Source organism: Amblyomma maculatum, chromosome 4, assembly GCF_055883805.1.
Source record: "Amblyomma maculatum isolate TAMU_Amacu chromosome 4, ASM5588380v1, whole genome shotgun sequence".
Lineage (NCBI taxonomy): Eukaryota > Metazoa > Arthropoda > Arachnida > Ixodida > Ixodidae > Amblyomma > Amblyomma maculatum.
This window is the reverse complement of record NC_139347.1, coordinates 63,091,828-63,109,413: the sequence shown is the minus strand read 5'-3', so window position 1 is coordinate 63,109,413 and position 17,586 is coordinate 63,091,828. Positions and strand designations below refer to the sequence as shown.

The window sequence follows — 17,586 nt, the reverse complement described above, 5'->3', positions numbered from 1 at the left end:
TCTACCCGACCGCTCTTCTTCATCTTCCGTCGACGTTCTACGAAGGCGCGTTACAATATAATTTCCCAAAAACCATATTTTAGAAAAATATTAAACAAAACTTCACGAAATGCAATTGTAAATAAGACAAAAATTTAATAATTTGTCGAGATATACAAAATGCAGAGCATTATATTCGCCACTCCCTGTGAAAAAAATAAAGTTCAGTATTTAATAAATATTCTTGATGCATAATGAGCAATCAACGAGGGCCGCTGCAGAGAACCATGCTGAAACAGATGCTCGGTTCCCGGACAAATGCATCAGCAGCTCTGCTAAATGATGGCAGTAGAAAGAATTCAATTATTCATACTTACCAGCTGTGACAGACCTCTGCCCTGGCCACGATAGGCCCTCCTAGGTGGCAGAGAAGCCGGACTTACGGGTGCCCCCACGGTGGGTGCTACAGCCTTTTGGCTGTCCAGCTTGCTTTGGAAGCCAAGGAACCTCACGCTGGAACCAGTTCTGGGGGCAGGATGCCGGCTTGGGCGCTGCAGAGGAATTGGACTAGCCTTAAAAAAACGGCTGCGGGCCATCTTGTCACAGCTAGTTTCACTGAAAATACCACCGATTTCAACACATTTCCGCAATGCACTTAAAAAAAATGTGTTTCGGCCATTAAATGCTATCCTGCCTTAACAAAGGCAAATCGAAAAAGCACTCGAGTCTACACAAGAACTGCACTAATCTGAATAATGTGTAAATACATCACCAGACAGCCTGAAGCGACATCAGTATGACAGCTTTAGCACACTGAATATTAGAAGACGTGAGAGCAACACAATAAGAATACTGCTCTAGCTATTGCCTGCAGACACCACAGTTACGTTCACAGCCCACTAGGCAGTTCATGTCTCAAACATTATTAGCAGTGTCTTTTGTTTGGCTCTTTTGCAAGGGCCTGTTGTATAGCCCTTTCCATGACATCATTCAAACCACTTTTTTTTAATTCAGTAAACTGCAAGAACGACAGTCAACTGACTGCAAAGAGCGAAATCTTTAGAAGACTGTGCTTGCTGCAAGAACGATAGTCAATTGACTGCAAAGAGCGAAGTCTTTAGAAGACTGTCCTTGCCCCCAATCTGGTATAAACAGAGACATAAAATGTGGCAGTTTGACCAGATGTCCTAGATGTGGACGTCTTTCTTCCTTTTTTTACTGGTTATGTCCGGCACAATCCCATCAAAAGGTTAAACCAAGCTTTGAAGAAACAAAATTCCATAAAAATGCAGTTATATCTGCCATTCGGTTCAATGGCAGTTGGAAGCCTGCGCTGCTGTTTAGTTGAAAGGTAGCCAACAATTCTCGTGCAAAAGAACTAACATAACAGTATGATAACAGTAAGTCATCAAAATGTAATAAAAGTGTGTGTATCCCACTTAAAGCTCTCAAAAATGCCAAGGCACACGAGATTTTTAATGACTAACATTCAGAATGGAAAGCCACATGATAAAATGCTTTGTACAACTCACCATGATCGGTTTTGTTCTGGTCGCAACCCTTTGGCCAGCCACAAGCTGAGACACATGAGCTGTTGCCGGTTTGACAACGGCTTCAACAACTGTTGCCCCATACTCAGGTGACCTAGGGACCAATATATTAACATGTGCTATTAACATGTGCTGCAAAGTATGCCCAAGGCTACATCATTTAACATTTTTACAGCAAGGAATATAGAAAATATCAAAAATAATGAAATAACTCTGAAAATATCAGAACGAAAAACATATGTTACCACAATCCGCATTACTACTGACTAAATGTAATACGGCAACAGATCTGACTCCCAAAACTAGAAAGAGCATGTGATGGGCAAAGAGTCAAGCAAAATTCGCACAGCTCATAAAGCCATCATGCAGTTTTAAGGTGGGGATGAGAGTCTTGAAAACTTTATTTTTCAACATATCTTGTTGAAACTTGGCATGCAAGTGCAGAACAGAATGCCAATTTGAAACATGCATTTAGATTTAAAATATCCCACCAGGAAGAGACGCTATGACAAAATAACATCAATTTCTTACGGGTCATTATGGCAATTCCTCATTAAAAGGACCCTCTTTTAGGAACACGCATACACTTCAAAAGGTCCACTGCACATGCTAAAGCTAAGAAAATTTCTATAATGTAATTTTCTTGACGATTAAAAATTACAGTTTGAAAGAAAAAATATGTGACAGTATTTAGCCAAAATTCAATCTAATATTACAATAATAAAGAAAAAAGGAAAACATTGGGATGTGCAGTGGAGCTCTTAAAATGTCCATACATTCCAAAAGAGGTCTTTTATAATAAGAAATTACCACACTGGCCTGTAAGAAACGACCTAATCAGGGTAGTTACTGGATAGCTCCTTGTTATGTCTTGATCCCCAAGAATCTTTAGTCAAACATACTGAGTGGTGGGCGAGGGACCTTTACTCGCAGGTGCGTTCTTTCCCCCCTGCACTTATTTTCGAGCCTCAAGGTTCATTAAGCTCAGTCCCACTTGGCAAGCAGCTGGCAGCGCAGCAGTAGCAACAAGCACAGGGCAAATCTTCCAAACCTATGTGGCTCATGAGTAGACTAGAGGGAGCACAATGCAGAAACATTTACAACTGTGCTTGTAGTTTCCCCTTTTACTGTAAGCAACTAGCGAGATGGAGCAACTATGCATTTCTCTGAGGTCCCTGCACTGTCACAGTTTCACTTGGATCACTTGCTTGTTCTGTCGGCGTATCTCGATTAATTAACCTGCTCGCACGAGGCTGCATTCTAATCTTGGCCCCGCTGCGCTGACTCTGTGGTTAGTGAGCTACACTGCTGATTCTGAGGACGCAGGTTCAATCCTGGCCGCAGCAACTAACACACCATGAAATATGCAATGTCCTTGTGCGTTAAAGAACCCCGGGTGGCCAAAACTTCCCAAAGCTCCACCATGATCATAGCCCATGTCAATTTTCAAACCAAACCAATCATTCTAATCTTACTGATAGCAGCTCCATCAACTTTCTTTCTTTTCTGTCTTCTTTGGGGAGGGGAAGTAACACACCAAAGCATGAGGTTATATGAGTGAAGCCGTAGTGAACAATTCAGGATTAGCTTAGACCACCTGGGGTTCTTTAACATGTACCAATGTCACAGAGCAGTTTTCACATCTCACCGCCACTAAAATGTAGCTGCCATGGACGGGATTCAATCTCGCAACCCTGGGATCATTAGCCAAACACTAAAGCCCCTGATCCACAATGGCGGTAGCATCATCAACTCCTCAGCTCTAACCACAGCTTCATTCCACTTGGAAAAAAAAAGTTGCATTCTAAAGAGTGCATCCTACCACGACTCGCACAATACCGTGCCCTACAGCTCTGCTGCAATCACCACATTTCGCTACAGCACCGAACACCAATGTCATCCACTGCGTCCAGGTGACTGCTATTAATGTGTATCAGCCATAGTGACAAAAAGCTGCATGATAAAGGAAGCTTTCTCATTTTCTGTGTAACGCAAAAGCAAGGGCTATGCACATTTTTAAGATAGAGAGATTGCAGCAGGAATTATTATAGCGAACTTTCAATCATGGCATGGCAACTATCTCTTCTCAACGCATGGAGGACTTTACCTGGAATTCAAATATATTTGTGCAAAACAAAAATTCATTCCATCAACCATAAAAATGTAGGTGTTAAACATGTTCAACATCACCCTGGAGAGCTGAACTAATTCTTTCAATCAATCCCTTCAAATATTAAATAAAATTCAAATAACTCAACAAGCAAATTTCCCAGGATACAAGAATCAATTTTGATTATGTAAAAATCTCTACACTTATGTTTCTTATAACTCATTTCATATATGCATATGCATTATCATGTATGCAATTATAACTTTGTTCCTTTGTTGACTGTTCCCCCCCCCCCCCCCCCCACACCCTCTCAATTTACATAACACCAGAAATATGGAAAAAGAACAAAATGCCAACTAGAATCTCATTAATTCAGATTGACTTAACTCAAACGTTTAGTCAATTTGAACTGACACTTAAGTCTTCACAACAGGAATATCAAATAAGTTCTGCCAGATCTAAAGCAATACAGTTTATGATATTTCTTTCAGGGATCCAGAAACTTGCAATAAACGTTTTACTGCATCCTCTCATAAAGTAAAATGGAATGGAGTCGCACCATATAATTCTTATTTCCAGCCATGTGATTCATAAAATTTCTACATCTCATTGCCGCTAGCACACAACATGACATGCAAAAGCCAAATTAAGAAAGTAAACCTTAAAAAACTCAATGCATGCTGCTTGCAAAAAACAAAAACAAAATGCATGACTCACTTTCGAATGGCAGCCGTGTTAGGAATGCTCTTTATGTAGTCGATTAGAGTGCTGAAGCCAAACTTTTGGTAGGGTATAGGACTGCCAATCAACACTGTGTACTCTTCTGCAAAAGTGGTTGACCTCTGTCAGTATCATTCGCATGTCACAACATAATTAAACTCAAAGCCACTTTCCTATTTCTCTCCATGTGAAACAATGCAGACCCAGCAAGCTACCATATAAAAAAACCCTTCCTACAGTATTCAAACTTTAAGCAAAAGTAATAAAATGGTTCTGTCACAGTGACATAGTGCTGTCGCAAGGATCTGCATCAGTATATTTCGTCAAAATAGACCAACATAGGCTGTTGGATGGCATTCAATTACTAGAATGAAGTATTGCATATACAATATATGTGTACATGCATTTATAAAGCACTGATACGTGTATACCGCTTGCATGTGCTGATATCCCAAAAACTTGTGTGACACAAGCTTATTGAAACCTCGCAAAATAACAAGCAGCAATAGCTGGCCGTAGAAGCTGAGTGAAGTTTCGCGCAAAATAGCATGCAGACTATCAAAAGCATGCCCGATTATCATTTCTAGGCGAAAAGGAGGCAAAGTTTATTAACGCGATTCAGAGTAGCGAGCTCACAACAGGACAGGTGCAGAGTGCTTCGATTTTTACCTTGGAGTTTGGCGAGTGGGATTCCACCTTTCTCGCAGCTGAGAACAGAGTGGAGATATGTTTCGACCTCTTGCTTTGTCTCCATCTCGACCTAAAAAGAAGAGAGAAGACGAGGAACGCATGATTAAAACACAGCTGTCACTCGGTTTGAACGCCATTCATTCCAAAGCCGCCGCTATAACCGCATCTCGTATCAATCGCGTGCATTTACTTTATGACATCACTCACACCAACCAACACATAAAGAGGAATTTGCGGTCGGACCATCGACGGCACAGCGGAACGCTAAGTACCGTCTGCTCTAACCACTACGAACGCCGTCGCGGCCCACTTAAGATCCAAAAAAGCATTTGTTGGTTGTGCTCGCAACCAATGGGAATGCCAGCTTCAAAGCGCATGCCATGAGTCTACGCGAAATGAATGACCCTTATACAGTATAGTAGAAACTCAGTTTGATCGCATTGCTAAGGAACCAGCGTTCGGGCGGAGCACTAAAGTTGAGAAACGTCGAAGGAACGCGGAAGCATACGACAATAGTTCCTCGCGTGATGCGAGGTCAACGCCACTTTGACAGCGCGGCGCTATGACGGAATAGATCTTCAAGTCCACCTCTACTTACCGATATGAGTTAATCCCGCGCTGTGACAGGGTATGAAAAGTGGCGCATGCTGCACTGTTAGGGCCGCCTGTAGGCTTATATCAAACGTGAAAACAATCGGACGTTCGGCAACCTCCAACAGTGTGCTCGTGCACTTTCGCTAGTCGTCTTCTTTCGTCTATCGTTGCGCAAAAGTTCGTATCTGTAAAAAAGTTGATAAACAATGGCTGCCAACACGCCGGCGTGCTTTAGAACAACGCGACGTGTAACCTTGAACAGCAGCAAGTAACAGAAACCGAAAGTACCCACAGGCACAGGCAAGCTACACAGCGCAAGGCACAGTGTTGCCAATCCCTTTTTCGAAAGGACCCCAAGAGTCACAAAAATAGCTCGTGGCGCTACTAGTCAGGCAAAAGTAGGGAGCCTCGAACTCAAGCCTCGGCACATGGAGCTTAGGTAGGAAAAAACAGGTATTGATAAGCGGGAAGTTTAAATAATGAAAAACACCGATAGAAGCGCATGGACACTTCGCTTGTGAAACGTTTTATTTCCTGCATCGAAGAGGACACGAGCCGGCCAAGATGGTGAACACCGGCCTCAGTTGGTCAGCAGCTCCAGTCCGGGCCACCGAAAGTGCCAGACGCCTCGCGAGCACGGCGGGCCAGGGCCTTTTGGGCCCCGACCGACGAGCGAGCATCCAGGATGAAGACCTTTAAAGCCTCTTTCAGCGGGGGTGGGATGGAAAGGAAAGTGGGGAATAGACTGACATGCCCACAGTCCAGGCGCGTAGCCGGGGGGGGGGGGGGGGGGGCTTATGGAGCATCACCCCCCCCCCCCCCCCCCCCCGAAATGTTTTCGTGCTATCATGCACCGCCGACCAAAACAACCACCGGCGCTCGAAAGCATTCTGGGTTTTGTCTACAATATATTTTTCCGGTTCGTTCGAAAATACATTCCGGCACGACCATTACGAACTTGGGGGCTACATTTCGTCGCGTGCGGGCTCGGGCTCGTCGCGTCAACTCGCGCCGGCCGCGGAGGTGGGGGTGGACGACAAAACAAGACAGGTTTCCATTCCCGCTCAGTGTTTCAAAGGCGGTATTTTCCTCGCCTTCGACTCCCCGCTTCCTGAAAATCCCTGTGTCTCTCTTTTGGGGCTTTCTTTTTTCTCGTGCCTTCTGCGAATCCTCACCGTGCTGTAGCAGCTCTTAGTGGTACTCCCTCGCCTTTCTCCCCGTACACTATGCTCTCTCCGTGGTTGCTCTTTTTGTTTGTGGTTGTTTTTTTTTTTCGTTTTCACGCTTCTTCCTACGCGCTGAAGAGAAGGAGCTGAACATTGGCCCAGGAGCGTTTTGGTTTTTTTATTGCTCCTCGTTTTTTTTCCTACACCGCTCTACGCCGCCCTACGCATCTTGCGGACGCCGGTGAGCGACCGCTGACACCGGTCAGTCGGTGACAGGTGTTCCTGTGCAATAAATGGAAAAAAGGACAGCGTCATTGGCCGTTGGACGTGTACAAAAATGTAAACAAGCGTCTTGGATGATAGATTCAATAAAGCATTTCCCGTCAAAGTGTTCATTTCTTGGCCTTTACGTTTTCATATCAGCGGTATGCACTGCTTTGCTGGTTTCGAACTGATATAGTTCTAGATTTCGTTCAATATTTTCTGTACTTATTCAACAGACAGAATCGGGGAAGCATTGATGTCAGTTATTTCTGCCACAAAGTTTGTCACATACATATATGTTCTTTTATAATAAAGTTAATATTTTACATTTGTCTTGGCAGTGCGTACTGCGTGGCATTCAAGAATTCGTTTGCAGCACCTAATACACAATGGCTATTGGCTATTGGCTGGAATATATCATATTTGATCCATCGACAAATTCTATATGGAGGAGAACGCGCTGCAACGTGAGCCCCCCCCCCCCCCCCCCCCTCCCCCCCCGAACAAAATTTCTGGCTACGCCACTGGCCCACACCATGGGGGATAAAGAGTAACGAATATCTCTTCCCAGTGTGGGCATTCGGATTTCTTATTTGGGTCGTAGCGTGCAGCCTACATGGGCCGGACACCAGAAAGTGGCAGGCGGCCCCGCCGCAAGCGGCGTTGACCTATACCAGTCCCAGCCCCAAAGGGCCAGAACAGCCACCCTTCACCGTAGCTCCCCATTATGGATCACCGCTTGGTATTGTGTACCATCACAGGCTACCACGTGGCCGGCGTTTGAGCGCAAATAGTCCAGTATAGTTTGCATATAAGAGTATATATGTTGACTATCGAAGCAGTGCTGAGAGACGCCGCGTATTGGAGGGATATTTGGCGTACATATGTACTGACCAACCCCATCAGAACGCGGCCGCTGCGGTGGTTTTATATTTAAAAAAAAAATGTTGATTATAGCTGTTTCGATTTGCCGCCATTGCCCACTAACCCGGGCGCGGTATTACAGAACTGACCCCGCCGGGGTGGTGCAGTGGTAAGACGCCCGACTACTGTGCCGGAGTTCCCGGGTTCGAATCCGACCTCGGCGGCTGCGTTTCGATGGAGGCGAAACGAAGAGGCGTCATGTGCTGTGCGATGTCAGCGCACGTTAAAGATCCCCAGGTGGTCGAAATTACTCCGTATAGCCCTCCACTACGGCTCCTCTTTCTCTCTCTCCACTTTCATTCCCACCCTCCTCCCTTCCCTTACGGCGCGGTTCGGGTGTCCACAGAGCAAGTGTGACAGTTACTGCGCCTTTCCCTTCCTGTGAACCAATTTTTAACTTATTTATTTATTACAGAACTGCGTTCAGTTGGCGTTCAGTTTCGGAACGCTCTGTGATTGGTTGGAAGCACTTCAGCTCAAAGCCTCGGAACTGAACGCTTTTACGTCACGGCACGTTCTGAGATGCATTGAGCACAGAACATCCCGGAAAAGAACATGATAAAGATCCTGGGCATGTGGTTGCAAGGAAGCCGGAAATGCAGCCACACCATCAGCCTGCTGAGTAAGGCGGCAGAGCAGGTGGGCCGTATGATCAACAGAGTCTCCCAAAAGAGATATGGAATGAGAGAAGACACTCTCAAGCTAGTTAACAACCTAATTGTCAGCCGAGTCACGTACTCCCTGCCGTACCACGCGACGACCAAGGCGGAAAGAGAGCAAGCCGACATCATTCTCAGGAAGGCGTACAGGACTGCTCTGCACCTACCCAAGCACACGTCGAACGAAAAGTTGCTCCAGCTACCCAAGCAACCACCGACATCCATCGGACGGCCAATGGCCATCCGTTTCGGATGTTCCGGATGGCCGATGGACGTCCGCGAACAGCCAGTGGACGTCCGTCGGCCGTCCGATGGGCATCCAAATGGACATGTTTGTCTCGCCAATGGACGTCCGTTTCGGACGTCCGTTCCCGGATCTTTCTCGCATATTCGCATATATGCTGCATGCATGCTTTTTTTCGCTCCCACGAGGCAATAAAATAGAAAAGCAGCCGAAAGTACAACAGGCATATTTTATTGTAAAATGTCTAATTCATCAATATGACGTAAAACTTGAAGCGCACATCTTCCGTGATGAAGTGGAAGCAACCAGCTTTCTGCAAAAAGAAAAAAAAAACAGATTAGTAAATAGCCTGCAGCTCATGCACAGCATAATCTTTGACTCGAGGTTTTCTGGAGGCCAATAACAAGAAAATTGAGTAATTCTCATATTGTACCTGCCCTACAACACTTGTTACAAGCAGTCTCAAATATCAGCGAGGTTTTGCCCTCCTTTCCTTAGTTCACGCCAGTTATATCGCACCCGCTATCTTTCGAATATCACATAGATTCATCTGCAATGCTTCAAGGATAAAGCCAAATAAGCTAAACAGTTCAGAAGGCAGTATCATACAGGCCATACCTAAATTAAAATAAGCTGATAACGCGCTTCAATAATTTCAAGCACAGAAAAGGCCACTCGCTATCTGAAATGCCTTTTTTTTTTTTTGTAGTGGTGCACAACTTTCAAGCTCGCGAGCTTGGGCGATTATCGCTTATCGCATTGTACAGGTGCAGTTATGCATTTTATTACGGTAATCCACTGCAGCGCAGACTGTGCCCTCGCAATCTGTAACTTGCATTGAAAAATGCAGAGCATGCCACTGCGAAGGCAAGCATATTAAAAAAAAAAAATCTTTGACGACCGACTGTTTACCCAGCGCCTTGGTTGACGAAAACAAGAAGGTTGGTTACAAGCTTCGCAAGATTGCAAAAGTGGAACGCGATTTTCGGTGTAACTAGGTCCTTAATGCTCTCGCGTTGAAATGTGTCAGTAAGTTCACTGCGCTGTTACATATTCATACAATTTTCGCTGCGCAGATTTTCACGAAGCTCGATCGCAGTACTCACTTTCAAACGCGGTCGCTTTCGCCGGAGTCGTCCGTCCGTCGTGAACCACTGTTGCTCCAAGGGGGTAATCCTTTCACACTAGGAACTGGCACAACTGCGCAATCGTTGTCCTTGCAGCGCACACAGATGGGTGAAGGCATTAGAGCACAGTTGCGTGCACCCGCACAGAACGAAAAAAAAAACTGCTGCAGCGAGCCGCGGCGACGCCGGCAATGGCGGTACAGAAACACGTGGTACGAAACTACGGCAGGAACATTCATGCGCAGAAATGAATTGGCCGTAATAAGTTAACACTATATTTTTACTGAATATTGTTAGTTTCTTTAAATAGGTACCCTTTTTTGTGAGGTTATTCAAGCGAAACCAACCATCCCTCCCCCCTCCCACACACACACACACACACACACACTGCGATGGAATACGCAACTTTCAACCAAACAGTACGGCCGCCTGCTGGCGAGGACTGGCGGGGATTTCAAACAGCAAAAAAAAAAAAAAATATTTTTGTAAAGACCCACAGCACCACAGTGCAAGGTAATCCGGCTCTTTCGTTCGCCAAGACGTGGTCGTGAACCATCGTGGATGGCGAAGCCGCGCAGGTGGTACATGTAGTACATACGTTAAGGCTCAACTAGAGTAACAATTGAGATCACAACCGCCGCTACCAACGGATACAACGAATTGGGGCATGAAAGCTGAGAAATTAATGACAATCGCCCCATACTGTGTATGTGCCAGAGTTTTTTAGTCCAACCAGCTAATCATTTGGTATATAATACAATTCGCTATCTCAGGGGCCGAATGGAAGTTGCAAACCTAATTGGATTTCCTATTGGAATTTTGAGTACCATTTGGAAAATCCGAATGGAATTTTACATGCAATTGGAACTATTTGGAATGCCCAATTGGTATTTGCAGAACCATTTGCTTAATCCAGCTGGACTAACCCATTGGAGAAGTGGTGTCCAATATTGGGTCCAGATGTAACCATTTGTTTCTTTTTCTTTGACCAGGCAGGACAAATCTCGAGCATTGAAGACAAGTGTGAATGTTGAAACAGAATTTTGTCAGCGAGGAGATATATGTCCTGGAAACATACTCGTCCGTACGTACATCGGACGTACACCTCGTCTCTCATGCGGATATACAAAAACGGACGTAGTCTGTACCTCCAACGGACGTACGAATACGGATGTCCGAAACCGGAGGTTGTACGTATGTCCGACGGACGTACAATTTCGGAAAAGGACGTTCGGCTCTGGCTCGGACGTACAACGGACGTCGGTGGTTGCTTGGGTAGGCATCAGCAACACCTTCAGCGAGCTCGCCGAAGCTCTGCTGGGAACGCAAATCACGAGACTCAGAAGCACCCCCACGGGACGAGCGCTCCTAAGAAGGTTGGGTCGGGACACGAGCGGACTGCAGGTAGACAGATACGCGGACGTACCGGACCACCTTAGGAAAACCATTAACGTGGGACCATTGCCGAAAAACATGGACCCCAATCTTCACGAAAACAGACGAAAAGCGAGGGCCGAGTACGTTGAGAGAACGCTAGCCCAGTTAGACAACACCGTATACACGGACGCTGCCGTATATCCGCGCGAGAGAGAACGCGTAGCCGCGACGGTAGTGGTAAACAAGGAAGGAAACATGATCACGTGTGCCACGGCAAAGGTCGCCGGCACAGCGGAGGCCGAAGAAATTGCCGTCGCGCTGGCGGCAGCAGAAGGCTACAGAACGGGCCGATCTCTCAACATACTGACGGACTCGAAGGAGACGTGCAGGAACTACACGAGGGGCAGGATCAGCAGAACAGCCCTTAAAATACTCAGCGGGGCAACCTCCGCCGAGGAGAAACCCAGGCATAACCTAATCTGGATCCCGGGCCACACGGGCATAGGGGGGAACGAAAGAGCAGACAACCTAGCTCGAGGTTACGCATTCCGAGCAGGGCAGTCAAATGCTCCGGAGCTCCGCCTACAGGCTTGCGAGGGGGGATACGCAGATATCTTGCACTTGCATAGGGGAGCTAGAATTAGATATCCACCACCACACAAAGCCCTAACAAAGGAGGAAGCGACCGGCTGGCGCAGATTACAGACCAACTCCTTTCCTAACCTACACATACTTAATAAAATGTTCCCGACACAATACAGAGCCACCTGCCCTTGGTTCGATGCCACACCTATACACTTTATCATATCACGTGGGAATGCGAACGCAACAAAGCATTCCACCAACACGAAGACCCGAGTGCGGAGCAATGGGAGAGTCGGCTCACCAGCGGCGAGCTCGCGACCCAAAGGGCCTTAGTGCAGCACGCGACTGATGCAGCACGACTCAGTGGAGCCTTGGAATAGGGGCCCACCCTTGCTGACGAGAAGTATCAAGTCGCCAGCGCCAGAGAAGACGACGGAGACTTCACAACCGCGAAACCCTTAAAATATTCAATAAAGTTTTCACTCACTCACTCACTCCAACCAATAACACAGCGTTCCGAACTGAACGCGCACTGAACGCAGTTCTGTAATACCGCCCCCGGCCGCGTATTTGGGTTTGCTGGGTACGGTGGCTCCGCAAGGGACAAAGCAACAGAAGAGACGAAGAAAACGGGCTGTTCCGACTAGCATCTACCGCCCCCAGGAGCCGAGCAGCCTAGCGATTAGCGGCGCATGCTTTTTCAATGGGCGTCATATTGGACGCGGCACTAGCTTGAGAGAGCCTATAATACTACTACTAATAATATTAATAATATTAATAATCATCACTACTACTACTATTACTACTACTATTATTATTAATATTATTATATTATTATTATTATTAGTAGTAGTAGTATAGAGGAAGACTCGTTTCACTAAGTTGGCACTGAATTGTCTGTAGGTAACGGCCAAATTAACTGGCTAAATATTATCTTCACAGTTTTAATTATTAATAATATTGGTTCACAGGAAGGGAAAGGCGCAGTATCTGTCACACTTGTGTTTGTGGACACCAAGGGATGAAGGTGTCCACAGACACATGTGTGACAGATACTGCGCCTTTCCCTTCCTGTGAACCAATTATTATTATTATTATTATTATTATTATTATTATTAATTAAAACCGTGAAGATGATATTTAGCCAGTTAATTCAGCCGTTAACTAGACAATTCAGTGCCAACTTCGTGAAACGATTCTTCCTCTATACTACTACTACTACTCAGTTCAGTTCAGGCGTTCAGTCGTGTCCGACTCTTCGTGACCCTATGGACCATGTCACGCCACGCTTTCCGGTCTCTCACTATCTTCTTAACATCACATAGCTTCATCTGCAATGCCTCGAGAATGCCATCTAACCATCGCGTTCGCTGCCTACCCCTTCTCCGGCGACCCTCAACCTTTCCCAACATCAAATCTTTCTCCAGCGACTCCTCTCTTCTCATCAGATGACCAAAGTAGCTGAGCTTTAATTTTAGAATTTGACCCTCCAATGAGCAGTCAGGGTTTATGGTCGAGTGAGTGAGTGAGTGAGTGAACTTTATTAATTGCTCGGAGATCTTTTTCTTCGCCTCTTCAACCGAGGCTGACGAGCGGTTGGCGCCCCCAGTCCAGGGCACCACTGGCTTTCGCCAGTTTGCGAGCTCTTGTGACCAGGTAGAGCTGAGCCTCCGGTTTAGAGCTGGCCAGCAAAGCCTCCCACTGTCTTTCATTTGGGTTTTCAATTTTTTGCAGTTGATGTGAGCTGCATTCCCATGTTATGTGGTACAGGGTAGGGGTCTTCCCGCACCACGGGCACTCGCCTCTGAATGTCGTGGGATGCATCATGTGTAATATGTGTAAATTAATGAAGGTGCCCGTCTGTAGCCGCCTCAGATCTATGGCCTCCTCGTTGCTGAGCTTTTTATGCGGCTCCGGATATCGACTGATTTGATCTTCTGGCAGTCCAAGGAACTCTTAAGAGTCTTCGCCAGCACCACAATTCAAACGCGTCAATTCTTCGGCGGTCAGCCTTTTCCACAGTCCAACTCTCGCATCCATACATCACAACTGGAAAGACCATAGCACGGGTTATACGGATCTTGGTTGGCAGCCTAATGTCTCTGCTCTTTACTAGGCGGTCAAGGCTAACCATTGCTCTCTTTCCCAGAAGCAGGCGTCTCCTAATTTCATGGCTGCAGTCTCCTTCCAAGGTAATCTTGGCGCCCAAGAACAGAAAATCTGTCACAGCTTCCACTTCTTGCCCATTGATGCTCCAGGACTTGATAGGGCAAGACGCCATGATCTTCGTCTTTTTAATGTTCAGTTTAAGCCCAAACTTCTCTCTTCTTGTACGCGCATCAGAAGTCTCTTGAGTTCCACTTCACTTTCTGCCATTAAAGTGGTATCATCCGCATATCTAAGGTTGTTGATACGTTTTCCAGCAATCTTCACTCCAGCTGAAGACTCGTCCAGACCGGCCTTCCTCATGATGCACTCTGCATATAGGTTAAATAGGCAGGGCGACAGTATGCAGCCTTGCCTCACCCCTTTCTCAATCGGAAACCAATCAGTAAGACCATGCCCAGTTCTGACTGTGGCCTCTTGCCCTTCATAAAGGTTCCTGAGGAGACAGATGAGGTGAATTGGAACTCCCATCTCTTGGAGAGCTTGCCACAATCTGCTGTGATCTACGCAGTCAAACGCTTTCGCATAATCAATAAAGCAGAAGTAAATGGGTTTCTGGAACTCTCTTGCTTTTTCCATGATCCAGCGAAGGTTGGCAATTTGGTCTCTAGTTCCTCTGCCCTTGCGAAACCCAGCTTGCACGTCCGGAAGCTCCCGATCCACATACTGCTGCAGCCTACCTTGCAGGATTTTTAACATCACCTTGCTAGCATGCGAAATAAGCGCGATCGTGCGGTAGTTGGAACAATCTTTGGCACTGCCTTTCTTTGGAACGGGGATGTAAACTGACCTCCTCCAATCCTGTGGCCACTGCAGGGTTGTCCAAATCTTTTGACATAATGTATGCAGTGTGTTAACAGCGTCGTGGTTGAGGTTTTGAAGCAACTCAGCTGGAATACCATCAATTCCGCTAGCTTTGTTCTTAGCAAGGCTGGCTAAGGCCCATTCAACTTCACTCTTCAGGATGCCCGGCTCGAGATCAGTAATCACAACCGTCCTATGTTGGGTTTGCACATCCGGGTCCTTCTTGTACAGTTCTTCTGTGTATTCCTGCCACCTCTTCTTTATCTCTGAGGCTTCAGTGAGGTCCTTGCCTCGTTTGTCCTTTATCACGCCCAGCTTAGCACAGAAGCTTCCTTTGATATCTTTGATTGTCTTATACAGAGCTCTTGTGTTCCTTAATTGGCTGTTGTCCTCAACTGCTTGACACTGTATGTTCAGGAAGGCATTCTTATCTCTCCTTGCTATTTTCTGAAAATCCGCATTGAGAACCTTGTATCTTTCTCTTTCCCCCATACCTTTTGCCATCCTCCTTTCCTCAGCTATTTGCAAAGCCTCTTCAGATAACCAGTTTGCTTTTTTGCATTTCTTTTGCTTTGGAACTACATTAGTAGCAACTTCTTGTATTATATCACGAACATCAGTCCACATCTCTTCGGGCTCTTTGTCTTCTAGATCTAATTCTTGAAATCGATTCCTCACTTCCACAGCATATTCTAATGGAATCTGATCCAGATCATACCTGAAAGGCCTTCTAGTTTTCTGCGTTTTCCTCAATCGAAGCTTAATTTTGGCAACAAGAAGCTGATGATCGGTGCCACAATCGGTCCCAGGCCTTGTTTTTACTGCTTGTATAGCGCTTCTCCATCTCTGCCGGCAAATAATATAATCGATCTGATTCCTGTACAGACCGTCCGGTGAAATCCATGTGTACAGGCGCCTCTTGTGCTGTTGAAAATGAGTATTCGCTATGGTCAGGTTGTTTTCTTGACAAAACTCTACTAGCCTCTGCCCAGCTTCATTTGGCTCACCAAGACCGAACTTGCCTGTAATTCCGGATATTTCTTCACTCCCGACCTTAGCATTCCAGTCTCCTATGAGAAAAACGACGTCTGATGATGGGGTGCGGTCTAAAAGGCATTGTAGGTCCGCATAAAATCTCTCAACGTCAGCTTCTTCAGCAGCAGTGGTCGGTGCATAGACTTGGATAACTGTTATGTTGAAAGGGTGACCTTGGATCCGAAGTGAAATCATTCGGTCGTTTTTGGGGTTGTACCCTAGAACTGCTTTGCCCATTCTTCTGTTTACTATGAGAGCGACCCCATTCCTTCTCTTGGATTCGTGCCCACAATAAAAGACATAATGGTCGCCGGAGTTAAATTCTCCCATTCCGGTCCACTTGAGCTCGCTGATACCCAAGATATCAATGTTCAATCTGTCCATTTCTCGCTTGACGATATCCAGTTTACCTTGCGTCATAGATCTTACATTCCATGTTGCTATGTGATATATCTCCTTGCAACATCGGACTTTCCGGTCGCTTCCCGACACATCCACAACTGAGCGTCCTTTTGGCTTTAGCCCAGCCGCTTCATTCGTCCTGGAGCTACTAGGAATCGCCCTTTGTTCATCCCCAGTAACATGTGGGACGCCTTCCAACCTGGGGGGCTCATCTTCCGGCGCCATATCGATAATGGTATTGTGACTGGCCATAGGGTTTTCTTGGCAGGAAATTCTGGAGTGGGTTGCCATTACCTTCTCCAGTGAATCACATTTTGTCAGAACTCTCTGCCGTGACCTGTCTATCTTGGGTGGCCCTACACAGCAGAGCTCACGACTTCATCGAGTTTCGCAAGTCCCTCCGCCACGACAAGGCAGTGATCCATGAATAATAATAATAATAATAATAATAATAATAATAATAATAATAATAATAATAATAATAATTAGCAGAGAAATATTACTGTGTATTATTATTATTACTTAGTAGTAGTAGTAGTAGTAGTAGTAGTAGTAGTAGTAGTAGTATATAGGCTCTCTCAAGCTAGTGCCGCGTCCAACGTGACGCCCATTGAAAACGCATGCGCCGCTAATCGCTAGGCTGCTCGGCTCCTGGGGGCGGTAGATACTAGTCGGAACAGCCCGTTTTCTTCGTCTCTTCTGTTACTTTGTCCCTTGCGGAGCCACCGTACCGAGCAAACCCAAATACGCCCCCCGACCATCTTAATTAGTCAATTTATATATTAAACATTCAGCTACTGAGTAGAAGTAACGCGAGTTCGAACCTGGGTTCGAGGTGTGTATTAACTCTATGTTCGAATCTGATCGAGCAAATAACTGTAAAGGGCGCAAATAAATTTTGCACTCTGTCGCACGTACTGCTGTATAAGATTTCCTTGCACTCAACATGCACTAATCAGATCAGCCGCGAGCACAGAGAGAGAGAGAGAGAGAGAGAGTAAACTTTAATTGTTTAACGGAATAGCGTGGGTGGTTTCCTCAGTCCAGGATGCCATTGGCCTGGGCTGTCTCCCGGGCCCTGGTGAGCAGGCTGCGATGCTCAGAGAGACCCGTGTGGGCCAGCTTTGCCTCCCACTCCGCTTGGCTGAGCGCTCGAGCTTTATATATTTCTCTAAATGCTCTTTGCAGTT

General features: G+C 46.1%; 1 protein-coding gene across 4 annotated transcripts in view; it reads right to left on the bottom strand.

Moving 5' to 3' along the window:
* LOC146191246 (uncharacterized) overlaps positions 1–6,400 on the bottom strand; it is a 35,629-nt gene extending 29,229 nt beyond the window's left edge. The window contains exons 1-5 of one of the 4 annotated variants that reach the window (XM_084601730.1): positions 5,648–6,400; positions 5,029–5,119; positions 4,357–4,462; positions 1,512–1,623; positions 357–530 (exon numbers count right to left, since the gene is read on the bottom strand). In XM_084601730.1, the coding sequence (XP_084457856.1) occupies positions 357–530; positions 1,512–1,623; positions 4,357–4,462; positions 5,029–5,113 (477 nt within the window). In that variant the 5' untranslated portion in view covers positions 5,114–5,119; positions 5,648–6,400. Of the gene's footprint in view, positions 1–356; positions 531–1,511; positions 1,624–4,356; positions 4,463–5,028; positions 5,120–5,256; positions 5,620–5,647 lie in introns of those variants that run through there. The other 3 variants (XM_084601728.1, XM_084601729.1, XM_084601731.1) reach the window with 3 other exon arrangements.
* Positions 6,401–17,586: the final 11,186 nt, after the last annotated feature.